The sequence below is a fragment of the Artemia franciscana genome, chromosome 16 (assembly GCF_032884065.1).
Source record: "Artemia franciscana chromosome 16, ASM3288406v1, whole genome shotgun sequence".
NCBI classification, from domain to species: domain Eukaryota; kingdom Metazoa; phylum Arthropoda; class Branchiopoda; order Anostraca; family Artemiidae; genus Artemia; species Artemia franciscana.
In genome coordinates, this window is record NC_088878.1 from 16,054,660 (window position 1) to 16,082,205 (window position 27,546).

The window sequence follows — 27,546 nt, forward strand, 5'->3', positions numbered from 1 at the left end:
GACATAGTGTACATCCAGGTTGTCAAATGAACGCTTCTGCAATATATCGAGGAACTGTAATGGGTATTAAGTTGGAACTCGGGGATGGGCGAAGGAGAGGGGGTTTAAACTCAATTAAAAGACACTTACGCTATCAAGAAGACGAATTTGCTATATCTCTGGGATGTCCTTGGAAATTAAGTTGAAACTTTCAGAGAATATTCAAGAAATATTGAACTAAATCAAGAGACACCAAGTGCATCATAATTTTCAAAATGAAATATCTGCAATATCTCAGGGACGACCAAGGGTATAAAGCTGAAACTCCCAGTGAAAGTTTACGTGAATGCCGTACTAAATCAGAAGATACCATGTGCATCCAAATTGTCTATCTCAGGAACTGCAAAGAAAATTAAGTTGAAAGTTTCAGGATATGTTTAGGGGGATGTTGAACTAAATCCAAGGATTTATTCGTCCAAGAATACTGCATCCAGGTTGTCAAAATTGTGCATCTGTAATATCTCAGGAACGAATAAGGGTAATAAGTTGAAACTTTCACGAAATTTTGATTGGGACGTTGAACTAAAGCAAAAGATGCTTTGTGCATCCGGATTTGCAAAGAGCGCATCTGCAGTGCCTCAGTGCCAAGGGTGTAAATTAACGGTTTAAGGAGCCTGGCTGAAGCTTTAAAGAAATTGTGGACAAGGTGATCAATTACATTTTAAGTTCCGATTTTGGGAGAATGGGTCAAGAATAACTTATTAAGGATAATAAATGTTTTAAGAAAAACGTCGTTCTATTAATTTTTTTAGTATGAGACTTTTTTTTGTCTTGATCAGCTTAAGATTTCTGGCCATGAAGGCGCCTCAATTAAAATTTCAGAACCAAGGGAACCTCAATTGGAATCAAATTCGGTTGTATTCATTCTTGACGTTCTATTTTTATTTTTTAAACACAAAATCAGACCTCATTTTAATAAATGAGCTCAAAATGCAGTTGTCTAATCAAACAAGCAGTTAAAATAAAATGTTAAAATAAATATGTAAATGTAAAATGTAAAATAAAATAAAATGTAACAAGATTCATATAATAAAATGGTCGATTTGATAGCAGTTTCTCCATTTAAGGTAGCTCTTCACTTTCTTTCGAAAATGTTTTTTTTTCGGAATTTTTCTAATTAATATTTTAAAACAACAAAAACTGGAAAAAACTTCTGTAATATTAAAGTAGCCTTTCGTGTATCCATTTTGTATTCACGCCACAAGGAAAAGAAATAGGAAAAAAAAATGTTTGATCCTGAAGTATTGTTCTAGGCACCCGGAAATTCTATTGTTTTGGTTAGATATCTGGAATCTCTTACTATAAAGTTTCTTTTTTATTAACTTTAGCATTTGGCTTATGTCCAACTATGCAAATAACGTGGTGAATTCCAGTTTTGTAATATCTATATATTTTTTATTATACAGTGTAATCCATAGCTAGATGCTTTAAGCCAAAACTTCTGGTTGGGTTGACTTTTTTTTACTTTGTTTTTAAATCTGATGTTTTGAAAGTCCCTAATGTAACCCAAATGTATGAATTGTTCGCACTTTTAGCGTGTTTTCAATATTTTCTAGTCTTTGATTTTTTTATTATTTTTTTTTAGGATAGTTAAAATCCATGAAATTGTTTATGCAATTGCCATTTATGAGGTTAAATTTTCAGTTTCCAATTTAAAGCCTATCTTCATTCCCATGGTTCCAAAATAATTCTTAAAAGTTTCGCGTTTCAGGATTGAACAGTTTAGCTACAATTATGGTTCCATTGCAATTCGACCTGATCCAAATCAACCCCTTTCTGCCCAATCTCATTCAACTCGACCCCATCAACCCTCTTGCCTCTCAACCTCAATGCAACTCAACCCTATAAAATTCAGCCTCGTTGATGTCAACCCTGATTCAGCTAAACCCGCATGCGGCCCAACCCCAGTTTAATCATCCCTAAATTAACTCAACTCCATGCAATTCAACGGCGTTCAAATCAAACCCATGAAATTAGTCCATTCGTCTGGACCTTATTTTGACTCAACGTACATTTAGCTCAACTTCCATGCAACCCAGCCCATGTATTTTATTCCCATTAAACTCAGAGGGAGAATTTGCCAGAATTCCTCTGCAAAATTCCTTTTATTTGTCTTACTTCCTCTTTGTCGACTCATTTTTTTTAAGATGTTCCGGGGGGATTGTCCGGGGAAATTTTCAGCAGGTTTGGAAATGTCTGGAGGATTTTTCCTTGGGGCTGTATTCCGTGGGAGAAATTCTCCACCGGGGAATGTTCCGTGGGAGCAACATTTCATTTGGGGGGGGGGGGATTTCTGGGAAAACTTCCATGAAGGAACAATTTTCAGCTTAATTCCTCGGAAAAAGAAATTAGTCTTTTTTCAAGTAAAAGCGCTAAGGAGAAACTTTTCAGGCAAAATCTTCCACAAGATTTTTTTTGGGGGGAGAGATTTTGAGAGAGGATGGAATTTTCTGGGGGGGGTACTTTACATGGTAGGAATTTTATATTTGTAAAATATATTTACATATTTTAAATACTCTTTTATCATTATAGCATTGAAAAACAATGGTGTGGCTCCCTGGAATTAGTATCACAGTATTTTAAGGATATGTCCCGAGGCTATATACAAAACTGTTCATTTTATTGGTTTGCATCATTTTTCTGTTCTTACTTCTCATCAACGGTTGTTTGTAATACCAAATAATACCAGATTAAAAATAACAACAAATCAGCAACATTTTTTTTACAGCCTATAAGAATGTGGGATGAAAGTAGGTATTAGCGATTATTGTACTCGGAAAGAACGTTCGATCGTAAATCGCATGGTATGTTTATGTTTCAACAGTCAAATTAGTCGGATCTTCGAAATTTGCCACAAAATGTACCTAAACTGAAAATTAAAATACTTTAAAATTGTGCACTATAGGTTTTCCGCCCCTTCCCCCCGAGATTTCTTCTGGTACCCTCATTCCTTGTTTTTTTTCTTTCTTTTATGAAAATAAATTTGTCAATTTGGTCAATTATTGGCGCCCTTCTCGTATTGCCCCCCTCCCAAGATTTTGCTCTAGGTCCGCCCCTAGGACATGTGAAAGATTTTACATTATTCACATGTACATAATTTCTTCTTAGGACAAAAATGAACAATGAACATTTTTTTTAGGACAAATATGACAGTGCGTGTGATAAATTTATTACAATTGACTAATTTTGATCGTCGACTAACACTTTTTAGATGCAAATTTTATTCATTTTTTCTCGTCTAAATTCTTGTACAAAAAGGTGTTGCCCCAAAAACTTGATTTCATTTGAAAGATTAAACCTAGTAATGTTATCAAAACGTCAATTGCGACCTTAAGTTTCTTTGGTAATATAAACTGGAAATTTGTCACGAAATGAGAGCAATTCTTGGGCCTCTATTAATTTTAACAAGCGCTGAGTTAAACTTGTATTAAATTCAATGAGGGCTGATTTGAACAGGGTTGAGTTAAACGGGTAGTGAGTTAAATGGGGTGCGGCCGAATGAGGGTTGACATAAATGGGACTGAGTTGAATGGGGTTGAATGGCATGGAGTTGAGTTGAATGGGGGTCAAGTTAGACGGCGGATGAATCGTATGAGATTGAATCGAATTTAGGTTGATTAGAAGGAGGATTCGGTTGAACGAGAATTGAGTTACAGGGATCGAGTTGAACGCGCTTGAGTCTCAAGGATAGAGTTGAATGGGGTTGTGTTGCACGCACACCCTATAAGCTGGTACATATACCCATATATATATATATATATATATATATATATATATATATATATATATATATATATATATATATATATATATATATATATATATATATATATATATATATATATATCTGGCACGTACGCAGGGCGGGGGGCTTCGGGCCCGGGTCCCCTCGAAATTTTTTGAAATGTTTAATTCCCTATGGTTTCTTGGGATTTCTGGCAAAAGCAGGACATTTTTTAAGAATCTAGATACATGTATGAAGCTTTTTTTTGGGATTTTACAGCATGCAATTATCTGATCAAGTCATTGCCCAATTATTAACCCATTTTCTGTGTAACTTTTTACCCTCTTTGAAGTAATTAGCGATTGTACTGTTATTTTGTTTTATAAAAAGAGTTTGCTTTCCACAGCAAAATAGAATTATCCTTGATATTATGGCGTTTTCAGGATAAAGTACAGCTTTTAATGGATCAATTTTGGAAACTATCATTTTTCATTAAAATCGACCTTTTTGCAATAGAAGAACTACCCCCACAGCACCCATATTGCACTATTAACCCTAAAATTTCCCTTTCAGTGGATATAATAGATTAATCACTGGTTCTAAATCGCTATGAACATAACCTGGGTCTAAAACGTACTTTTGAGGCCTCAGTCTCCTTCCCCCATCCGCTACAATACTACTGATTAAAGTTAATCTGTATTTTCCGATATACGTGCTTTTTGCATTTATTTAGTTACTATTAAAAAAGTGCTACTTTATAACTGCTGTTTCGAAGGTTTTGGCCCCCCCCGGAATAAATTCCTGCGTACGTGCCTGATATATATATATATATATATATATATATATATATATATATATATATATATATATATATATATATATATATATATATATATATATATATATATATATATATATATATATAAATATATATATATAAAAATAAATATATATATATATATATATATATATATATATATATATATATATTATATATATATATATGTATATATATATATATATATATATATATATATATAATATATATATATATATATATATATATATATATATATATATATATATATATATATATATATATATATATATATATATTTCCCTTGTATGTTTTCTAGCTATTGTTCTGATGTTCCAATCTTTAACGGTCATCCTGTGCCTGCCCCTGAGACTTGGATTTTCATTCATTAGAAAAAATTAGTTACAATGCATATTCATTTAGAATGTCAACTATTCCTGAGTATGATACCAATTTTACATTTCAAGGAAGATCTGGAAAGTTTCTGTATGATATTTTTCCGCATACGAAAAAAAAAACTAAAATTATGTCACACCCTATCAGTGATTGGCCTAGAGCTTTTGCTGTAAGCATTCCAAGCTTATAACGGGCTTTGAAACTCGAAATGCTTATAGATTTAGTAGTCACTATTTGAGTACAGAGTAAACATAGATAATTTTTTTTTTAATTCTGTAGTGAAGTTTAATTTAGCCTATCAGTATGGTTCAGTGATCCTTGAATCATGGGTTTAAGAGATAAAAAGAAATCGAATAAGGATAAAAAAGAAAGCTTTGGAAGTTCTGGTGGAATATCTTTAATTTCGTCATCTACTTCGTCCTCTTGGATGCCGCTAGCTGCTGGCGGGAAATCGTTTTCGAATTCGAATTTGTATAATCCTAGTGTACCGAACAAAACCTCGCCTTTATATGACAGCCCAAGAAGGGATAAGTTGAATAATGTGAAAAAAGTGCAAAGCAATATTGATTTGAGGTATTGTGGTCAAGGCGTGATGAATAATGGTTATGCAGTGCCGAGGAGTAATGTGGAATTGAAGAATTTGAAAAACCATCACATTAATAGATGGAGCACTTATTCACTTCCTGCTAAACCGAGGGCAGCAGCGGTAAGTGGCCATAGTAGATTTAGGAACATCAAGATTGGGATGACGAAAATTCTCGGGTATCTATGGAGCATACCACGTTCAATCTAAGAGGCCTCCAGCATAAAAGTAGACATACCGTTCTGTTTGTTCGATTTTGTCTGCGCTCAGGAGAGATTGGGGTCTGCTCTCCAATATATTTTCCTAGGGGCGCTTTAATAGACGTTTGGTAAAAACGTCAAAATGCAAGAAAATTCTCATAATCTTTTCAAAAAACTTAGAAAATATCGTTATTTCTTATAGCTTTGTCCCTATTAGCATATTTTTTTGAAATTCTAACTAAAAAGGATGCCAGGCATCATATAAGTGCCCTCGGGTCCTTCACGACTTTATTCGGCCCTGAATTGCTGTCAAATACTAGTTTAGTTATCAGAAATTCTGTTTATTCCCTGTTCTAATCAAACACTATAATAACAGCTTCAGAAATTTTCCATTTATTGGATTTCCAGAGTTTTGTTTTTAGTTTATCGAGCTCAATTGAAGCTCTCAATCCCCTCTCCGTCGTACTTGGATACATCCACGTGGCAAGAAATTGTAGGGAGTGGGGGGTTGCCCTCCTTTAGATTTGAACAAAATTTCCTTCGTTGGTATTTTCATTGAACAAATTTCCTCTTTTAGTATTTTCATTAAAAAATAATCTTTTTTTGGTATTTTTATTGCAAAAAAAAATGCCCCAATAGATTTGAAAAATACGCCCACAATAGTTTGTGAATTGGAGCCACTGATATAGCGCTAGGTTAAACATTAATATTGGTGATTTAGAAGACTTTCTTCAAATTAGCATTACGAGTCAAATGTTGATTTAGAATATGCGGGAAAAATAATGCAAAAACCAGCAAAATCATCAAATTTAATGCTTAACCTGAGGCCATATCCAGGTATTAGGGTGGAGGCTGGAACTTAAACTTACTAGAACTGGCTCATAAAAATTAGTAAATAGAAACTTTCCGACTGTAATCAATGAAGAATATTTTTATTAGTATTCAGTTTCGAACAATATATAAAATGCACTGTTGCCCTGGTAGACAATCAATCTTACAACTCCTCTAGGCAATTGTTAAGCTAATCAAACAGTTCGTGGTAACGAACTATAGTAAGGAGCAACCCGGCTCAATAGTAAACAAAACTCTAAAAAATGGAATTTTGATACCAATAGCTACATCAAAAGAATCGCATTTTAATGCTGATTTTAAATATATAAGTTTCCTAAAGTTAGTCTTACCCATCAAAAGTTAAGAGCCTGAGAAAATTTGCCTTATTTTAGAAAATAGGGGGAAACACTCCCTAAAAGTCATACAATCTTAACGAAAATCACACCGTCAGATTCAGCGTATCAGAGAACCTTATTGTAGAAGTTTCAAACTCCTATCCACAAAAATGTGGAATTTTGTATTTTTGCCAGAAGGCAGATCACGGATGCGTGTTTATTTGTTTGTTTGTTTGTTGTTTTTTCCCCAGGGGTGATCGTATCGACCCAGTGGTCCTAGAATCTTGCGAGAGGGCTCACTCTAACGGAAATGAAAAGTTCTAGTGCCCTTTTTAAGTGGCCAAAAAAATTGGAGGGCAGCTAGGCCCCCTCCCACGCTAATTATTTTCCCAAAGTCAACGGATCAAAATTCTGAGATAGCCATTTTATTCAGCGTAGTCGAAAAACCTAATGACTATGTTTTTGGGGATGACTTACTCCCCCACAGTCTCCGTGGGAGGGGCTACAAGTTACAAACTTTGACCAGTGCTTACATATAGTAATGGTTATTGGGAAGTGTACAGACGTTTTCAGGGGGATTTTTTGGTTAGGGCGAGGGGTTGACAAGAGGGAGATATGTTGGAGGAACTTTCCATCGAGGAATTTGTCATGGGGGAAGAAAATTTCCATGAAGGGAGCGAAGGATTTTCTAGCATTATTAAAAAAAACAATGAAAAAATAAATATGAAAAGTTTTTTTTGAACTGGAAGTAAGAAGCAGCATCAAAACTTAAAACGAACAGAAATTATTACGCATATGAGGAGCTCATCTCCTCCTAATACCTCGCTCTTTACGCTAAAGTATTTTTAGTGATTTCAAATATTTATTCTACGGCTTCTGTGATTCAGGGGTCATTCTTAATGAATTGGGACTAAATTTAATCTTTAGTGTAAAGAGCGAGGTACTGACGAGGGGGTGAACCCCTCATATATGTAATAAAAACATGAGATTACAAAAGTTCGTTACGTAAGCTAATTTATTAGTTACGTTTATCTTTTACTAATAAAAATATTCGTAAAAAATTAAAAGTTCTAGTTTTATTTTTAAGTAACCAAAAAATCGCAGGGCAACTAGGCTTCCTCCGCCGTTTCCTTTTTTCTCACAATCATTCAATCAAAACTAAAAGAAAGCCATTTAGCCAAAAAAAAAATAAACTTGCAAATTTCGTGTTAATTATTCCTCTGCGGAGAGCCAAAATCAAAACATGCATTGATTCAAAAACGTTCAGAAATTAAATACAAAAAACAATTTTTTTTTAGCTGAAAGTAAGGAGCGACATTAAAACTTAAAACGAACAGAAATTACGTCGTGTATGAAAGGGGCTGCTTCCTCATCAACGCCCCGCTCTTCACGCTAGAGTTTTTTTTACTGTTTTAAAAAGCAGAGCTGAGAGAAAGAGTCAAACTTTAGCGTAAAGAGCGGGGCGTTGATGAGGAAGCAGCCCCTTTCATATACGACGTAATTTCTGTTCGTTTTAAGTTTTAATGTCGCTCTTTACTTTCAGCTAAAAAAAACTTGTTTTTTATTTAATTACTATCAGAGCGACTGTTGTGCGCCTAGAGTTTTCAGGTGGGGAAATAATTGGTAGATAATGGCCGTTATCAACTGTACTGCTGATTTGTGATTTGCTGAAAAATTTGATTTGTACTGGCAAGATACTTACGCGCCTAAGGTTGTATCTGACATTCACAAATATGAGAAAATTGCCACGAAAATACTTGATGAGCTGTCCTCAAAGGGAAGATCAACATGGCTATGTATATTCAAATACGAGTTGATCATACTGATCCTTCCCTTTGAGAACAGCTTAACAAATTGTTTTGGCAATCATCTCAGAAGTGTGTAAGAGTCAGATACAACCTTTAGATGTGAAAGTGACGTTATGCTCTTTACTTTTTAAATCTCCTTAAGTTAGAGTTTTGTGGCATAAGTCGTTTATTTTAAGAAAATCAAGAAATTTACTTCTGTAGTATTGAATGTTTTGGAGCAAATATAAAGCACGCTCATTTGAAATTCCGGGTAACAAAACTTTGTTAGCGATTTCACATTTCTCAAATACCTGGTTTCCAACAAGATTCCCGTCGATTGTTATAGAGGAAATTGACATTGTAGGAAAGGTATGTCTGCTACCCAAATTCAGGATGAAATTTAGATAATGGTATAAAATTGTTTACATTTAAAAAACATAATAGTCGAAAACGTACATTTCTGTTAGTTGCCCCCCCCTTAGAAAAAGCTAGATCTTTTTCAAGACGTAACTATGAATATGACTTTCGAAAAGCCTTTCTTAAATGAATAAGATAATCTGAATGAATAAAGTAGACCTATTTGGATAAGATTTTATGCTGCTTTGTGGCTTGTATTAAATTCTTTATTAATGGCACACTATATAGTAATCTTATTACATGTTCTTTTGAACTGAGCTCGATATGTGTAAATCTCTGTACGGTTTAGATATTTTCCACAGTTCAGTAAAAATGAAATATAGAAATATAAATCATTTTTCGTCTTATTGCGTTGCCTAAGCATAGATACATATAACCAATACTTGCCTCGAATAAGACCATTTTTTAAGAAGAGGCAGAAAAAAGGCTTAAAATCAGAAAGAGGTAAGAAATATTTATGAAATGACCTAAAAGGTCAACTATTTCAAGCGAAGACACTGGATAATCGACTGATAACTTTCCCTTTAGACAAGTTTACGACCCCCCGGAGGGATAGCTACTCTCCTTATTAACTATCGTTTTAAGCGCAAGAACTCGAACAACGAAACAAGTTTAGTTGCCAAGTTTCACTAACCTTCACAATCATTACAGTGCTTTAATCAGCTATTTACGGTTCTCACTTTTTGTTTTTATTCTTTTTGATTTGTCAGCGCCTGAGAGTTAGAAGGCCTTAGGCTAAGTAATTACTTTGTGTCCATAAGGTGCGTCGGCTCAGAATAAGATGCGCATCTTACACGGGTGCCATTTAGAGGGGGCCAAGCAGTCCTTTTTTTCAGGGGATTGCCGTAGAGCCTTATAAAATAGTTGTCTGGACATTGGTAGGGATTCCAGAGTAGTTTTTGGGGTGACCAGAATGAAAATGTATTGTGCAATAGTCTTCATTGTTATGACTCTTATCATATTGGTGAAAAGTAAAGGAATGACTGTATTCGAATACGTGCACATTAGAATAGTGGTACTCTAGTAAGATTGTTAAGAAGGAACCCCCTACTCTTCGGAGAAATTATAAAGCAGCGACCTAAAAATTCGGCATTTCAGACAATGGAACAAGTAATGGTTTTGTATTAGCTATTTGTTTCCTTTCAAGTTTGCTGTCGTTTTCTATATTACGTGGCAGTTTCCAAACAGCATCGTATGCCTCATCCTCGTTTAAGTTTTCGTGAGAGGGTGCCCCATTCTGCTATTTGGGATTGGAAATTCAATGGAAGTGAGGCTGGCGCTTAAGACGAGACAAGTGAGAATTATCTCAGCTAACGAATAAAAAAGCAAGTTCTATTAAAATTAGCCACATGTCTTGTCCTATCCAGCTTATCTCAATAATGTGGCATTATAGTAATAGGATCTCAGCTATGATTCCTCAAGGTTTTCCAAAAAGAGGGTATGCAATGCAATTTATTTATCGCCCCCTGCATTTTCAGGAGAGGGCTATATATCCAACAATTGTAAATCAGTTCTTAAACTGTCATGGCTCACGATTATACCCTTTAATTTATTAATATTAAAGGTGATGCATAAAAGAGGATGTTTCTTGGTAATTAATCGCTTTTACTTTAATTGCAGAAACTTGATCCTGAGTTGTTGTTTACGAAACAAGAGAGAATCGGAAAAGGTTCCTTCGGTGAAGTGTTCAAAGGTATTGACAATAGAACACAACAAGTTGTTGCCATCAAAATCATTGACCTAGAAGAAGCTGAAGATGAAATAGAAGATATTCAACAAGAAATTATGGTTTTATCCCAGTGTGACAGTCCCTATGTCACTAAATATTATGGTTCCTACCTCAAAGTAAGTATTTACATCATGCATCCTTAGTCTATCTTAAATAATTATACTAAACGTTCAGCTTGTGTCGAAGCAGGTTTTGTGGCTTTGATGAGCCTGAAAGAAATTATCTGCGGATATATTCTTGCAAATCTTTTTTTCTTAGTGGGCCTGTCTCGCAGTCCTTGATTTACCTGCTCCAGAATGAATTTAACACTGTCTTAAACGGTCAGCCGACATGATTACGGCGAGAGTCTGTCGTGATGGTGAAACAGACCACTTCTCTACAAGAACTGTTGGTCCATATTCATTTGCTAGCTAACGTGGCGTCGGTATATCACGCGTTTTTTGAAAGTGAAAAAAGTAAAACTAACAAGGAGAAATTTATTCCTGTGTTGTTAATCATAGACTATTGGAAAAAAAAACTCGATTGGTCACAAAAAGAGTGTAATCGTAGCCACCATGGCCTAGAAAGCATTTATATTGTTTTTAATTGGAATAATATTATATATTCATCGTTCATTGCTTGTTGCTGCAAAATGCAGGAGAAAATAGCAGAAAATAACAGGGAAAATAGAAGAGACGAAAATAGCAATTACAGGCAATAATACAAAAGACCAATAAAGAAATCATAGGCACCATCATTGCCTAAAGAGTATTGTGCTTTCCATATATCTATTTCTTTTTCCCCGCTTCACTTCTTTTGGAGGGACGGCATAATAGTAATTACAGGCAATAATCCAAAACACCAATAGAGAAATCAGAGGCAACATCGTTGCCTATCTAAAGAGTATTGAGCCTTCCATATTTCTCTTTTTCTTTCCAGTCACTTCTTTTGGAGGGACGGCATTATAGTGCCCACTTTATTAGTCAAATATATTGGAGGGTAACCAACCCTTCCCGTGCCTTTTTTTACTGCCCGCTACCTCCCTCCATAACCTCATTAATACATCTGATCGAAATTCTGACAGAGGCATATTGTTTAGAATAGTCGAAAGGTTAGAAAATATGTCTTTAGGATCACATGACCACCGCAGCCCGTGGGGCAAGGACCGTAAATGATTCATGTTGCTTATTGCTTAAATTTACATTTTATAACAAAAAAGAGAGGCTTTCTATATCTTGGGTTTGTCAGTTGCTCGGAACTTATAGGGGTTATTCTCTGATGAAGAGACCCACACAGTTTATTATGACATGGGGTAGGGCGTTAGGAAGCCCAAAAATGGTCCTATTTTTTTTCTCTAATTAGTTTGAAGTTTATTAACCGAAAGTCCTGGGGCCAAAAGGAGACTAATACACACAAAAAAAAACATTGAAGAGCATGGAGCCTGACAAAGAGTTCAAAAATTTTCTCCGATCGGCTTGAAACTTATCTCGTTTAGTTCTTGGTCTAAGGGACCATAATACAGTCAAAATAATAGAAAAATATATGGGTATCCCCGAAACGAGTCTTGGCAAAGGGCCAATAGACGTCTTTTTCCTGGCCTCATTGTGTGCAAGGGATGGTCATGGAAACTTGATAGTGGCTCATTAGAGTGGAAGTTGAATGTTCTTTTTTAAGTTTGAGGAGCCAAAATTGACTTAGTTTGAGACGAAATTGAGACCGAAAAAATTAAAGCAACAAATATGGTTTCATTGATTCGTGACCTACTTTTTTATGACAACAAATGACTTTGATCTGCATCTATTTCAACAAAGAGTTACAAGGATATATAACATCAAAAGATACTTTAATATTTGTGGATTAAGACACGTGCATATTCAAGGGTGTCTAAAGGATGGGGGCAGGATGGCTCCGCGATTATGGAAGACAAGAAATAACGCAGATCCTCAATTCATATGAATAATAATCCTACTCCCAATGCTGACCAAACGCTATAAGGAAAATACTATTAAATACTTGTTGATCAAAACTACGACTTATTCAAAAGTTTGACTGAATATTCAAATCTTGTCCAGAATTTTAAATTACATTCCATCACAATAATTCTAAATAACAAAAAAATGAAAAAGAATACAAATATGTCCAATACTAGCAAAAATAAAATACGTTAATCAATTCAAAAAGAACGTTTCCCGAGAAGAAGTTTTGCAAAGAAAAATAAAGAGCCATATTAAAGTATAAGATGGGTAGAAATAAAACCATATAATAAATAAAACTTAGAGCGATCGGAAATTACCATCAATGAATAAATGAAGCCCAAATCCAATACATTAAATTGAATAATCATGTCAAACATAAAAAAAGCAAATGCTAGCGTAGATTAATGAACTGGTCGAAATTAGAAAATAAATATAAATACAGAACCAAGACAGGCCTGGAACGAACAGAAATAACAACAAACAAAGTAGGACTACCCACCCCCTAATTTTCTAAGGGCCAGAGTATCTTTACTACAGATACTACACGTTTTCTTCAAAAAAAACTTTTGTTTTGGAAAGCGCTTTTTAAAATTAATATTAGAAAGCAGTTTAGCCACTTGGTTATAAATAAAATGTTCAATAACTGCAAGACATCAAACTGATCTAGATAGAATTGAGTGCCCATTAGATGATGCTTGAGCGAATTAACACCAGTTGTTGTAAGCTTAGACGCAAAAGAATTTTACCAAATCCTTCAAGATGTTGTAGTTATGACGAAAAGATGTGTGTTTACAAATTTCCAAATGCAAGCAAAATCCTGAATAGTAAGATTCAAAATCCTTGAAGCTTTTTCAAATTCAAACGTTTCTTCAAGAGGAAACAGCCTAATATAATCTGAAAAATTGTATCAAAAATTTTACAAGTTTCATCGGCGTGCATATACAGATTCGATTCTTTTGGTGCAGAACTACCCTTGAATAGGTTTTTACAATATTGAAAATTCACTATATAAAAATGCCACATATATGATTAATCCATGGTTTGAAATGGCTCATGATATTCGAAAGCCAGCTTTTGGGCAACTTGGCGTATGAACATATTTTGTCGAACAAAGATTTCCTTGTAGGATTTGCCTCAAAATCCTTTGCGTTCTGAGTTATCATAACTGCTTTAACAAAGGCAAGGTGTACAACGATTTAGTAACTATTTGTCAATGGATTTCTTGACGAGTTGAATGATAGGGATTGAAATTGAATATGCTTCAGCTTTAATATAGTCATTATACTTTCTGTATTCCGGAGTATATCAATTAGATCTGTATGCTGTCTAAGAAATTGGAAAAATGATTTGACGTTTGGTGATGCTCTCAGAGTGAGGAAAAGTCCTTCTAAAATCCTTTAAGCTCTACTCTCAACTCTTTTAGCCCTATATTAATAGGCTAAATTTACTGGGAACCAAACTGAGGCGTAGGGTTCAAGGGGAGGAGTTAAGTACCTGAGGTTAAAAAGTTAAGAAACTGCATAGACTGAAATTATTGAAGATCTTCCTTAGGGCTCCCTTGTTTACTAGAACCTATGTTTAGAGGAAGATAATTAACGATTCTTGCAACTTCTGACACTTGTCTGTAAATTTCTAGCTCGTCAAAGTACTATCAAGTCTGTAATGGTCCAAGAGACTTCGTCCCCATCTGTATCATCTTTAAAGATATAAAGTTGCAGATGAAATCAGTATATTGATTTAAGTCAGAAAGAAACATTCTGCCGATTGACTTAAATCCCATCATCTGTTTGTAAAACTGCTTTATAACAATTATTGTTTTAGAAAATTTTCTAAACACTTCATCAACGAACGGGCCTGCCTCTTTATACTGCAAAATTAACTTAACTCACAATTTCAGAATTCCTTGCCAAACCCATGACTGGGCCCTGTCAGTGGAAACACTTAAATGCACTGCCAGTATGATCTGGCTTTTGATACACTCCGCAGGCAGACCAAATAATGAATGGATATAACACCAAGTCTTATTCTGGTCTAGCCATTTTATATATGCTTTCAAACAGTTCGTGGTAACGAACTGTAGTAAGGAGCGACCCGGCTCAGTAGTAACCGAAACTCTAAAAAATAGAATTTTGATACCAATAGTTACATAAAAAAAATTGTATTTTAATGCTGATTTTAAATATATAAGTTTCGTCAAGATTAGTTTTACCGATCAAAAGTTACGAGCCTGAGAAAATTTGCCTCATTTGGAAAATAGGGGGAAACACCCCCTAAAAGTCTTACAATCTTAACGAAAATCACACCATCAGATTCAGCGTATCAGATAACCTTACTGTAGAAGTTTCAAGCTCCTGTCTACAAAAATGTGGAATTTCGTATTTTTTGCCAGAAGACAAATGACGGATGCGTGTTTTATTTGTTGTTTTTTTTTTTTTTTTTTTTTTTCCCGGGGGTGATCGTATCGACCAAGTGGTCCTAGAATGTCGCAAGAGGGCTTATTCTAACGGAAATGAAAAGTTCTAGTGCCCTTTTTAAGTGACCAAAAAAAAACTGGAGGGCACCTAGGCCCCCTCCCACGCTCATTTTTCCCCAAAGTCACCGGATCAAAATTTTGAGATAGCCATTTTGTTCAGCATAGTTGAAAACCATAATAAATATGTCTTTGGGAATGACTTACTCCCCCGCAGTCCCCGTGGGAAGGGCTGCAAGTTACAAACTTTGACCTGTGTTTTCATATAGTAATGGTTACTGGGAAGTGTACAGACGTTTTCAGGTTTTTTTTGGTTTGGGAGGGAGAGTTGATGGGGGGCTTACGTGGGAGAATCTTTCCATGGAGGAACTTCTCATGGGGGAAGAGAGTTTCAATGAAGGGGGCGCAGGATTTCCTAGCATTATTTAAAAAAAATGAAAAAATAAATATGAAAAGTTTTTTTCAACTGAAAGTGAGGAGCAGCATTAAAACTTGAAACGAGCAGAAATTATTACGCATATGAGGGGTTTACCTCCTCGTAATACCTCGCTCTTTACGCTAAAGTATTTTTAGTAATTTCAACTATTTATTCTACGGCCTTTGTGATTCAGTGGTCATTCTTAAGGAATTGGGACAAAATTTAAGCTTTAGTGTAAAGAGCGAGGTATCGACGAGGGGTGAATCCCCTCAAATACGCAATAAAAACATACGAATATAGAAGTTCGTTACGTAAGTTAATTCGTAAGTTACGTATTATTTTTTACTAATGAAAACATTCGTAAAAAATTAAAAGTTCCAGTTGCCTTTTTAAGTAATCAAAAAATTGGAGGGCAACTAGGCTTCCTCCCTCGCTGCTTTTTTCTCAAAATCTTCCGATTAAAACTATGAGAAAGCCATTTAGCCAAAAAAAAAATAATATGCAAATTTCGTTCTGATTATTTATGTGCGGAGAGCCAAGATCAAAACATGCATTAATTCAAAAACGTCCAGAAATTAAATAAAAAAAACAAGTTTTTTAAATGAAAGTAAGGAGCGACATTAAAACTTAAAACGAACAGAAATTACTCCGTATATGAAAGGGGCTTTTCCTCCTCAACGCCCCGCTCTTTACGCTAAAGTTTTTTACTGTTTTAAAAAGTTCAGTTAAGAGAAAGGGTCAAACTTTAGCGTAAAGAGCGGGGCGTTGAGGAGGAAAAGCCCCTTTCATATACGGAGTAATTTCTGTTCGTTTTAAGTTTTAATGTCGCTCCTTACTTTCAAACTTGTTTTTTTATTTAATCGTAAAAACGATGATATTTTCAATGAGAAGAAAGACCTTGCACTGAGCGGTATCTTCGAATTATGGCGAGAATAAGCGAACTACCCTTCGTTGCGACATATCAGGGAGAATACTTCTTGCATTTGCTGAATGGCTATTCCTTTTGGGTCGATACCCTAGTTTTATAACCCAATAAAACTTTCTTGGACGTTCAACTTCTTGAAAAGGCTTGTCGTAATGACACAAAGCTCTAAAAGTAAAGAGACACTACTAATTCAATAAATCGTACGTCTAATGGCCCTTTTACATGGGTGGTATGCTCTTGTGGTTGTTACAACCGTGAATGCTATGCCCTTTTAAACACTTTAAAAGGAATTTTTTCATAATGTTTTGGTTACCTATCTTCGGTTTAAAAATTTACGAAACCACTGTTGAAAAATAAATATTAATTATAAAATTTGACCGTAAAAGACTATAGTCTTGCCATCCCTCCCCCACCTTCAAAAATGTTGGCTTTGTCCCTGCTTAGATGTAGCAGAACAGTTTGGATCTAGACCCTTGAAAAACCCAATGATCTGAGAGCCATTTCTGAGAGTATCATTCGGCCAGCACAATAACTTTTCGAATTTGTGAAAAGCCGTTCTTCTTCTCTTTTAAGCAAATTTCTCGTTTTTCCTAACATTTTTTTTCTCCTCTGTGTCGAATTTTGTCGGGATGGGAATGATACGCTGAAGTTGTTGACTATTTTTCCTTATGAATTAGGAAATCTTGTATGTATTGCACTAGCTGCATGACCCAATGAAAGGTTTAAATGAGAGAAAAAAACGATAATATCCGTACTAATACAGCCTACTCTACAGACAGTAAGCATACGACCTAATTTTGATCGTATATGTCCAAATTACTCCTGAATTAAAGTAGATGATCCTTGATGAGAAGTGACAAACCACCAGATTGTTTCTTTCCAAAATAGTATGTGGAAATACATGGTTTATTAACACTTCTGTATAACATTTTCTTTCCGTCGAAAAATTTTAATATAGTTATAGCCCCTATGCAGGACCATAAGGCTTCAGTCTGTTTAGCAAAGCTCATAGCCGACCTTCAACCCCACATTGATTTTTTTATTATTATTTGAAATAGCTAAGTTTATTGTGAGTTTATATAATTTCCTGATAACAAGGTGCACATATTTCACTTTGATAGTAGACTCTACGTTGCTGAGGTTTTTCGAAGGAATAGAAAAAGGTTATAGTGGTTCTTTAATTAGTATTAGTATTCAACCTCATGATAAATATCCAGCTAAAAAGTACTATATTTTAGTCTATAGTCTCTGTATTTAATGTCTTAGTAAAGCATAGCAAACATGAGAAGACATGAAGTCATTTCACAAACAAGAGCTAAGAGCTCATATGGCACTTGTGACGAGGCGAGAAGAGCTAAGAGCCAAGAGATCATATGGTATGAGCTCTAACAAAATTCTATGAATCAATAGATTGATTTAAAAAGGAAAATAAGAGGCTTAATGCCGGTCAAGATTTATAATAAGAGCTCTGAGTCACAAAGTCCTTCTAAATATCAAAATTCATTAAGATCCGATCACCCACTCGTAAGTTATAAATACCTAATTTTTTCTAATTTTTCCTCTCCCTTTTGCCCCCCAGATGGTCGAATCTGGGAAAACGACTTTATCAAGTCAAATTGTGCAGCTCCCTGACACGCCTACCAATTTTCATCGCCCTAGCACGTCCAGAAGCACCGAACTCGCCAAATCACTGAACCCCTCCCCCCAACTCCCCCAAAGAGAGCGAATCCAGTACGATTCTGTCAATCACGTATCAAGGACATTTGTTTATTCTATCCACCAAGCTTCATCCCGATTCCTACACTCCAAGTATTTTCCCAAGATTTCCCCCTCCAAATCCCCACAATGTCAAAAGATCTGGTCGGGATTTGAAATAAGAGCTCTGAGACATGAATTCCTTCTAAAAATCAAATTTCATTACGATCCGATCATCTATTCGTAAGATATAAATACTCCAATTTTCATGTTTTCCAAGAATTCCGGTTCCCCCCTCCAACTCCCCCGAATGTCACAGGATCTGGTCGGAATTTGAAATTAGAACTTTAAAGCACAAGATCCTTCTAAATATCAAATTTCATTAAGATCTGGTCACCCTTTCATAAGTTACAAATACCTTAATTTTCAATATTACCCCCCACCCCAATTCCACCAAAGAGAGCAGATCCGGTCCAGTTATGTCAGTCACGTATCTTAGACAGGTTTCTATTCTTCCCATCCAGTTTCATCCTGATCTCACCGCTTTAAGTATTTTCTAAGATTTCCGGTCCCCCCAACTGCCCCCTCCCCAATTACGCTTGATCCGGTTGAGATTTAAAATAAGATATCGGAATTACGAGGTCCTTCTAAATATGAAGTTTCATGAAGATCCGATCACTCCTTCGTAAGTGAAAAATACGTCATTTTTCTTATTTTTCAGAATTACCCCCCCCCCCGCAATTGAGCAGATCTGTTCCAATTATGTAAATCACGTATGCAAGACTTCTGCTTATTTTTCCAACCAAGTTTCATCCCAATCCCTCCAATCTAAGCGTTTCCCATCATTTTAGGTTTCCCCACCCCAAACTTCCCCCAATGTCACCAGATCCGGTCAGGATTGAAGACACGATATCCTTCTAAAAATCAAATTTCATGGAGATCCAATCACCCGTTCGTAAGTTAAAAATACCTCATTTTTTCTAATTTTTCAGAATTAACCCCCCCCCAACTACCCCAAAGAGAGCGGATCCGTTCTGGTTATGTCAATCATGTATCTAGGACTCGTGTTTTTTTTCCACCAAGTTTCATCCCGATCCCTCCACTCTAAGTGTTTTCCAATTTTTAGGTTTCTCCCTCCCAACTCCCCCCCCCCCCAATGTCACCAGATCCGGTCGGGTTTAAAATAAGAGCTCTGAGCCACGATATCCTTCTAAATATCAAATTTCATTGAGATCCGATCACCCGTTCGTAAGTTAAAAATACCTTTTTTTTTCAGAAATACCCCCCCCCCCCAACTACCCAAAAGAGAGCGGATCCGTTCCGTTTATGTCAATCATCTATCTAGGACTTGTTTTTATTTTTCCCACCATGTTTCATCCCGATCCCTCCACTCTAAGTGTTTTCCAAGTTTTAGGTTTCCCCCTCCCAACTCCCCGCCCCCATCACCAGATCCGGTCGGGATTTAAAATAAGAGCTCTAAGACACGATATCCTTCTAAACATCAAATTTCATTGAGATCCGATCACCCGTTCGTAAGTTGAAAATACCTCATTTTTCTAATTTTTAAGAATTACTCCCCCCCCCAACTACCCCAAAGAGAGCAAATCAGTTTCGATTATGTCAATCATGTATCTGGGACTTGCGCTTATTTTTCCCATCAAGTTTCATCCCGATCCCTCCACTCTAAGTGTTTTCCAATTTTTAGGTTTCTCCCTCCCAACTCCCCCCCCCCAATGTCACCAGATCCGGTCGGGTTTAAAATAAGAGCTCTGAGCCACGATATCCTTCTAAATATCAAATTTCATTGAGATCCGATCACCCGTTCGTAAGTTAAAAATACCTTTTTTTTTCAGAAATACCCCCCCCCCCAACTACCCAAAAGAGAGCGGATCCGTTCCGTTTATGTCAATCATCTATCTAGGACTTGTTTTTATTTTTCCCACCATGTTTCATCCCGATCCCTCCACTCTAAGTGTTTTCCAAGTTTTAGGTTTCCCCCTCCCAACTCCCCGCCCCCATCACCAGATCCGGTCGGGATTTAAAATAAGAGCTCTAAGACACGATATCCTTCTAAACATCAAATTTCATTGAGATCCGATCACCCGTTCGTAAGTTGAAAATACCTCATTTTTCTAATTTTTAAGAATTACTCCCCCCCCCCCAACTACCCCAAAGAGAGCAAATCAGTTCCGATTATGTCAATCATGTATCTGGGACTTGCGCTTATTTTTCCCATCAAGTTTCATCCCGATCCCTCCACTCTAAGTGTTTTCCAAGATTTTAGGTTTTCCCCCTCCAACTCCCCCCAATGTCATCAGACCCAGTCGGGATTTAAAATAAGAGCTCTGAGACACAATATCATTCCAAACATCAAATTTCATTAAGATCCAATCACCCGCTCATAAGTTAAAAATACTTCATTTTTTCTATTTGTTCCGAATTAACCGGCCCCACTCCCCCCCCCAGATGGTCAAATCGGGAAAACGACTATTTCTAATTTAATCTGGTCCGGTCCCTGATACGCTTGCCAAATTTCATCGCCCTAGCTTACCTGGAAGTGCCTAAAGTAGCAAAACCGTGACTTTAGGTTTTCCCCCTCCAACTTCCCCCAATGTCATCAGATCCGGTCGGGATTTAAAATAAGAGCTCTGAGACACAATATCATTCCGAATATCAAATTTTATTAAGATCCAATCACCCGCTGATAAGTTAAAAATACTTCATTTTTTCTATTTTTTGCGAATTAACCGGGCCCCCACTCCCCCCAGATGGTCAAATCGGGAAAACGACTATTTCTAATTTAATCTGGTCCGATCCCTGATACGCTTGCCAAATTTCATCGTCCTAGCTTACCTGGAAGTGCCTAAAGTAGCAAAACCGGGACCGACAGACAGACCGACAGACCGACAGAATTGGCGACTGCTATATGTCACTTGGTTAATACCAAGTGCCATAAAAATGGCTTCAGCCTTAAGGAAGACAAAAAACAGCCCAGATGCTCAGTTCATATGAATAATAATCCCGCTTCCGATTCACCCCAAATGTTATAGGAAAACACTATTAAATATATATTGTACAAAATTACGTTTATGGGAAACCTTAAATCAGCACCGAATGCTTTTTTTGGCATGAAAAGAGAAAACACCTACAGTATTATTTGGAGTTGTCTTGTGATGGCTGAAGAGTGTGAAAACAATTTTTTCGGGTCTCTGATTTAAGGTGGTCGTTTGGGTATGAGAAGTTTTGCCATCCTGTTAGTTACCGTAAACTATTAAAATATTGCTATTTTACAGGATTTTTTAGTTCAGTTGTTATTTTGATGGCAAGTAGCAAATTTCTCATCCTTAATAAATTTTTCATTTTTATTTGTAGGGTTCTAAGCTATGGATTATAATGGAACATTTAGGAGGCGGGTCGGCCCTAGACCTGATGAAAGCAGGCTCGCTAGACGAATCTCAAATTGCCATTATTCTCCGAGAAGTCTTAAAAGGCTTAGATTATCTTCACTCAGAGAAGAAACTACACAGGGACATTAAAGGTTTGTTTCTTTTTACTTGCTTAAATAAGACAAATTTTTACTGTCAATCTATGGAGGTAGAAACAAACCACGGTACATGCGTATTAGGCTATACGCCACTCACTCAAATTTACGCTGTCTAAAACTCGAGAACAAACCGGTTTCTTCGCTAGCTTCTTTCAGCTTAGCGTGAGACAAGAAAAAGAGAGTGACAGAATAGATGGGAAATATATAATTTGGGCCATCTATTTCTACATCGGGATGGAGGGGGTAGATTATTTGTACAGTTTGAACTTAGAAAACAATTCTCACTTCATCATATGCAGAAAATTGTACCTAACACATTTTGCATGCAGATCCGCTATACTTTATCCCCCCCCCCTCCTCAGTGTACAAATATATAGCCCAAATTTTTTTAAAGTAATAAATTTGCATCCTATTTTTTACTATTTTATTAGGATTGAGCGTCGAAGAAACAGGTTCTAATTAAATAAAGTACTTGAATGAGTGGCGTATAATACAAAAGTACACAAACCTCTTTGACATATTGCTCGTTTTAATTTAATGATATATATATATATATATATATATATATATATATATATATATATATATATATATATATATATATATATATATATATATATATATATATATATATATATATATATATATTGATTCGGGGGGAGAAGAGAAGTGCACCTTGGGAATAATCACGATATACTGGCACCTTGTATTAGCGTATTATCGATATAAAAAGAACAAAAAAGTTTTTAATTTCTGGAAATTAACCGGAAAAGTTGATTATTGCGCAATGGTCATGATTATAAACAATTTTAAAAATCATATTGATAGCCCTCTCTCCTTATCTCCTAGAAGATCAAACTTGTATCCACCTATTTATGTTTGGAATAATGACTTCCTTCTTATATTTAGTTAGAAGATCCATAGCGGTATCTGTTTATGTCATACAACTCTCGAAAATTCGATATGCTTGGTAAAGTGCTAGGGTTAGGTCAAATAGGTGGTATGAAGTAATTTTGTATTTTCTTCCTTTTCTTAATGCTTATTGTACGAGTTTAACCTTACAAGTTCAGCGGACAAGAATCACATCATGTAATGATTCTTGGGGTATTACTAGGATATTTATGACTATTTTTGTTATGTTGCTTAGTTTGGAGAGTTGGCACTGTTCCAAATGAAGGCTGCAATTTTATCGATGTCTTTCCATAACTTTAACATGTATATGCTGTATGCGTGTCGGGTTGTTGAAATAAGTTACATCTTCTTGTTGCTGTTCAACTTTTGCAGTATCTTAGGACTAAAATTTATTTTATTGTATCATTACGTTGTACCAGGCCTGTGAAACAAAAAGTAGACCAATGTGGAGGTAGAACAAAGAGCTGAGTAAACTTCGAAGATCTTGAGGGTGTTCTTTAATATTTGCTGACGCCTTTAAGTCTTAGTAATCCTTCTGTCTGACTCATTATTCTAGGATTTTGGAGACTGGTCCGACCAAGTCCACGTTTTAGTTACTTTGAGATTTTAGCACTAAAGCACTTGCTCTGTACATCACTAACATACTCATTAAAACTGAATGTTATAATTAAATCACTATATAACATTTTTGTCATCGCGAAAACTAGAATGTTTTTTTTAGCCCAATTTGACTAAGTCCTCAAGAATATTCTCGTAGCAACATTTTCTATGCTGCGCACATCCTCGGCGTTTACTATATATATATATATATATATATATATATCATGAAAAGAGAAATCACCAATGCAACAGCACAAACACATAAAAAAAAAGACAGAAGGAGAAAAGGAAGACTGTTTTCCTAAATTAGTGATTAATATAGACCAGCACTTGAATGAGGCCTTAACCCTACTCATCCATACAATTACATAGGTCAAACAGCATAGCCAAACACAATCAACCATAAAGAATAATCTATGGACAGGCAGTCATGTCGTCAACAAGTATAAGTCGTCATTTACCAAACAATAGAAAAAATAATAAAGACAAATAATTCAGAGGCAACAACCCAACACAAGGGCTCATCAGGAGAATACAATATATATATATATATATATATATATATATATATATATATATATGTATATATATGTATATATATATATATATATGTATATATATATATATGTATATATATATATATATATATATATATATATATATATATATATATATATATATATATATATATATATATATATATATATATATCATGAAAAGAGAAATCACCAATGCAACAGCACAAACACAAAAAAAAACAAAAAAAAAGACAGAAGGAGAAATGTATATATGAACTAATATATATATATATATGAACTAAGCCCTATAAGTTCATTAAATAAAAAAAACAAGTTTTTTCAACTGAAAGTAAGGAGTGACATCAAAACTTAAAACGCACAGAAATTACTTCGTATATGAAAGAGGCTGCTTCCTCATCAACGCCCCGCTCTTTACGCTAAAGTTTGACTCTTTCTCTCAATTCTTCTTTCTAAAACAGTAAAAAACTTTAGCGTAAAGAGCGGGGCGTTGATGAGGAAGCAGCCTCTTTCATATACGAAGTAATTTCTGTGCGTTTTAAGTTTTGATGTCACTCCTTACTTTCAGTTGAAAAAACTTGTTTTTTTTTTATTTAATTTCTGAACGTTTTTGAATCAATGCATGTTTTGATTTTGGCTCTCCGCAGAGGAATAATCAAAACGAAATTTACATATTTTTTTTTTTGGCTCAATGGCTTTCTCATAATTTTGATCGAATGATTTTGAGAAAAAAAGAGCGGGGGACGAAGCCTAGTTGCCCCCCGATTTTTTGGTTAATAAAAAAGGCAACTCGAACTTTTAATTTTTTACGAATCTTTTTATTGGTAAAAGATTTACGTAACTTATAAATTAGCTTACGTAAAGAACTTTTGTATTCTCATGTTTTTATTACATATATGAGGGGATTCGCCCCATCGTCAGTACCTCGCTCTTTATACTAAAGCTTAAATTTTATCCCAATTCATTAAGAATGACCCCCTGAATCACAAAAGCCGTAGAATAAGTAGTTGAAATTACCGAAAATACTTTAGCGTAAAGAGCGAGGTATTAGAAGGAGGTGAGCCCCTCATATGGGTAATAATTTCTGTTTGTTTTAAGTTTTATTGCTGTTCCTTACTTCCAGCTGAAAAAGCTTTTTCACTTTTATTTTTTAATTGTTTGTTTTTAAAATAATGCTAGTAAATCCTGCTCTCCCTTCATGGAAATTTTCTTCTCCCATTACAAATTCTCGAAGGAAAGTTCCCCCAGCATATCCCCCTCTTCTCAACCCCTCCCCAAAACCAAAAAAATCCTCCTGAAAACGCCTGTATACTTCCCAATAACCATTACTATATGTAAGCACAGGTCAAAGTTTGTAACTTGTTGCCCCTCCCACGGGGACTGTGGGGGAGTAAGTCGTCCCCAAAGACATAGTTATAAGGTTTTTCGACTACGCTGAATAAAATGGCTATCTCAGAATTTTGATCCGTTGACTTTGGGAAAATAATTAGCGTGGGAGGGGGCCTAGGTGCCCTCCAATTTTTTTGGTCACTTAAAAAGGGCACTAGAACTTTTCATTTCCGTTAGAATGAGCCCTCTTGCAACATTCTAGGACAACTGGGTCGATACGATCACCCCTGGAGAAAAAAAAAACAAAAAAAAAAAAACAAAAAAACAAATAAACACGCATCCGTGATCTGCCTTCTGGCAAAAAATGCAAAATGCCACATTTTCGTATATAAGAGCTTGAAACTTCAACAGTAGGGTTCTCTGATACTCTAAATCTGATGGTGTGATTCTCGTTAAGATTCTTTGACTTTTAGGGGACGTTTCCCCCTATTTTCTAAAATGAGGCAAATTTTCTCAGGCTCGTAACTTTTGATGGGTAAGACTAAACTTGATGAAACTTATATATTTAAAACCAGTGGGGTTCTCTGATACGCTGAATAAGATGGTGTGATTTTCGTTAAGATTTTATGACTTTTAGGGGTGCTTTCCCCTATTTTCTAAAATAAGGCAAATTTTCTCAGGCTGGTAACTTTGGATGGGTAAGACTAAACTTGATGAAACTTATATATTTAAAACCAGCATTAAAATGCGATTCTTTTGATGCAGCTATTGGTATCAAAATTCCATTTTTTAGAGTTTTGGTTACTATTGAGCCGGGTCGCTCCTTACTACAGTTCGTTACCACAAACTGTTTGATAAACTTCGAGAAGTTTTTCATTTAAAGTTCATGCTTTCAAATTCTGCTGTTTCAACAAAACGCCAGGGAATTGCTAAGAATTCGATTTATGCCAAGTTTCTCAGAGAAGGCACAATAATTTGCTTTTTTTGTCGACTCATTTATTCAAATCAATCATGCAAAATATGAATAATCTAGCCAAGGAGTAGGACCAGGCATTTTTTGGGTTTTATAATCCTAAAAACTTGGCCAGCAGTTCAAGTTAAATAGAGTCAAATCCAAAAGCTGCTGACACTGTCATAGGAACAGAAAAATCGTGATCGCAAATTTTTCTATTCTTCGGATTATTTAATTTGCCTTTTGGAATCTGATGGGTGCAAAACGTTACTCAATTGTATGGTTAAGTATTTGTATATTGTCTTGGTTAGTAGTCTTGGATGTTTCATTTCGTGGGGCTGTAGTTTTCATTTTTAAAGTTGCTTTTGATTTTAGTTTTCTGTATATTTTTTTTTTGGGGGGGGGGCGATAGACAGACCGAATGTTTGTTTAAATTCGAAATTTCATTGCAAAAAAAACGATAAGTTTCCAACCGCCTCTAGATTTGTAAAATATATTTTGCCCCCCCCCCCCCCGTAATGAATTTTCGTAATTTGACGCCACTGCTTTTATCTATCACTTCTTTCCATTTTTCCAAACATGAAGATTTCTTGTGCAATTCCTTTTTGTATCGCATTATTTGTGTAGAATCCATCTTTAGGAAAAAGTCTGGAAAGAAGCCAAAAGAATGCTAGTAAATCATGAAAATGTTGAGGGTGTTCTTTTAATATTGCCAAAGGTCTCTTGAGTTATAATAAGCCTTCTGTGTCAATATCCATGTCATTTCGAATTATGGAAACTATTGTAAATCGACAATGAGAAAGTGAACAATGGTTGCTTTTGAGGAATTCAAAATACTCTGTAAAGAAGGAGGGGATTTCTTAGATTGTTTTTAAATTGTAAATAAGCTTTTATAACTGGTTCGTAGACATTGTTACTGTCATGGATGCTTACCATCAAATTTTAAGGTTTTATCATAGTCTGTTTCTGGGATGGATCGTCCCATACCTGAAAAAAACATTTCTTTTCAATTAAATGGAAAAACTGAATGGTAGATAAACTTTTATGACTGTCCATACTTTTGCTTATATTATGTTTCCTATAGTTGAGATATGTTGTACTGCAGGTGAAGCTTTTAACTTTTATTTTGGAAAACTAATGACTCTCGCTGGTGACATATAACCCAGATTTTTTTTTTCTTTTTTTTTTTTTTTTACATCCACCGTCCTGTAAAAATCCTATGCCTATCTTGGAATCTAAACTTACCTGGAGATACGTAAAAAGTATTGTATTACCCAGATAACCCGATTTTCGTGCTTAACCTGATCTTTAACAAAATCACAGCTTACAAAGCGCGGACTTGAAGAATGTTT

At 35.4% G+C, this 27,546-nt stretch overlaps 1 protein-coding gene across 6 annotated transcripts in view; it reads left to right on the top strand.

The window, feature by feature from the left end:
- Nucleotides 1–27,546, top strand: part of LOC136037132 (serine/threonine-protein kinase 26-like) — a 170,276-nt gene that overhangs the window by 65,495 nt on the left and 77,235 nt on the right. For 5 of the 6 annotated variants that reach the window (XM_065719626.1, XM_065719625.1, XM_065719624.1 and 2 more), the window contains 2 exons: nucleotides 10,750–10,974; nucleotides 21,694–21,859. In XM_065719626.1, the coding sequence (XP_065575698.1) occupies nucleotides 10,750–10,974; nucleotides 21,694–21,859 (391 nt within the window). Of the gene's footprint in view, nucleotides 1–5,203; nucleotides 5,683–10,749; nucleotides 10,975–21,693; nucleotides 21,860–27,546 lie in introns of those variants that run through there. The other variant, XM_065719621.1, reaches the window with a different exon arrangement.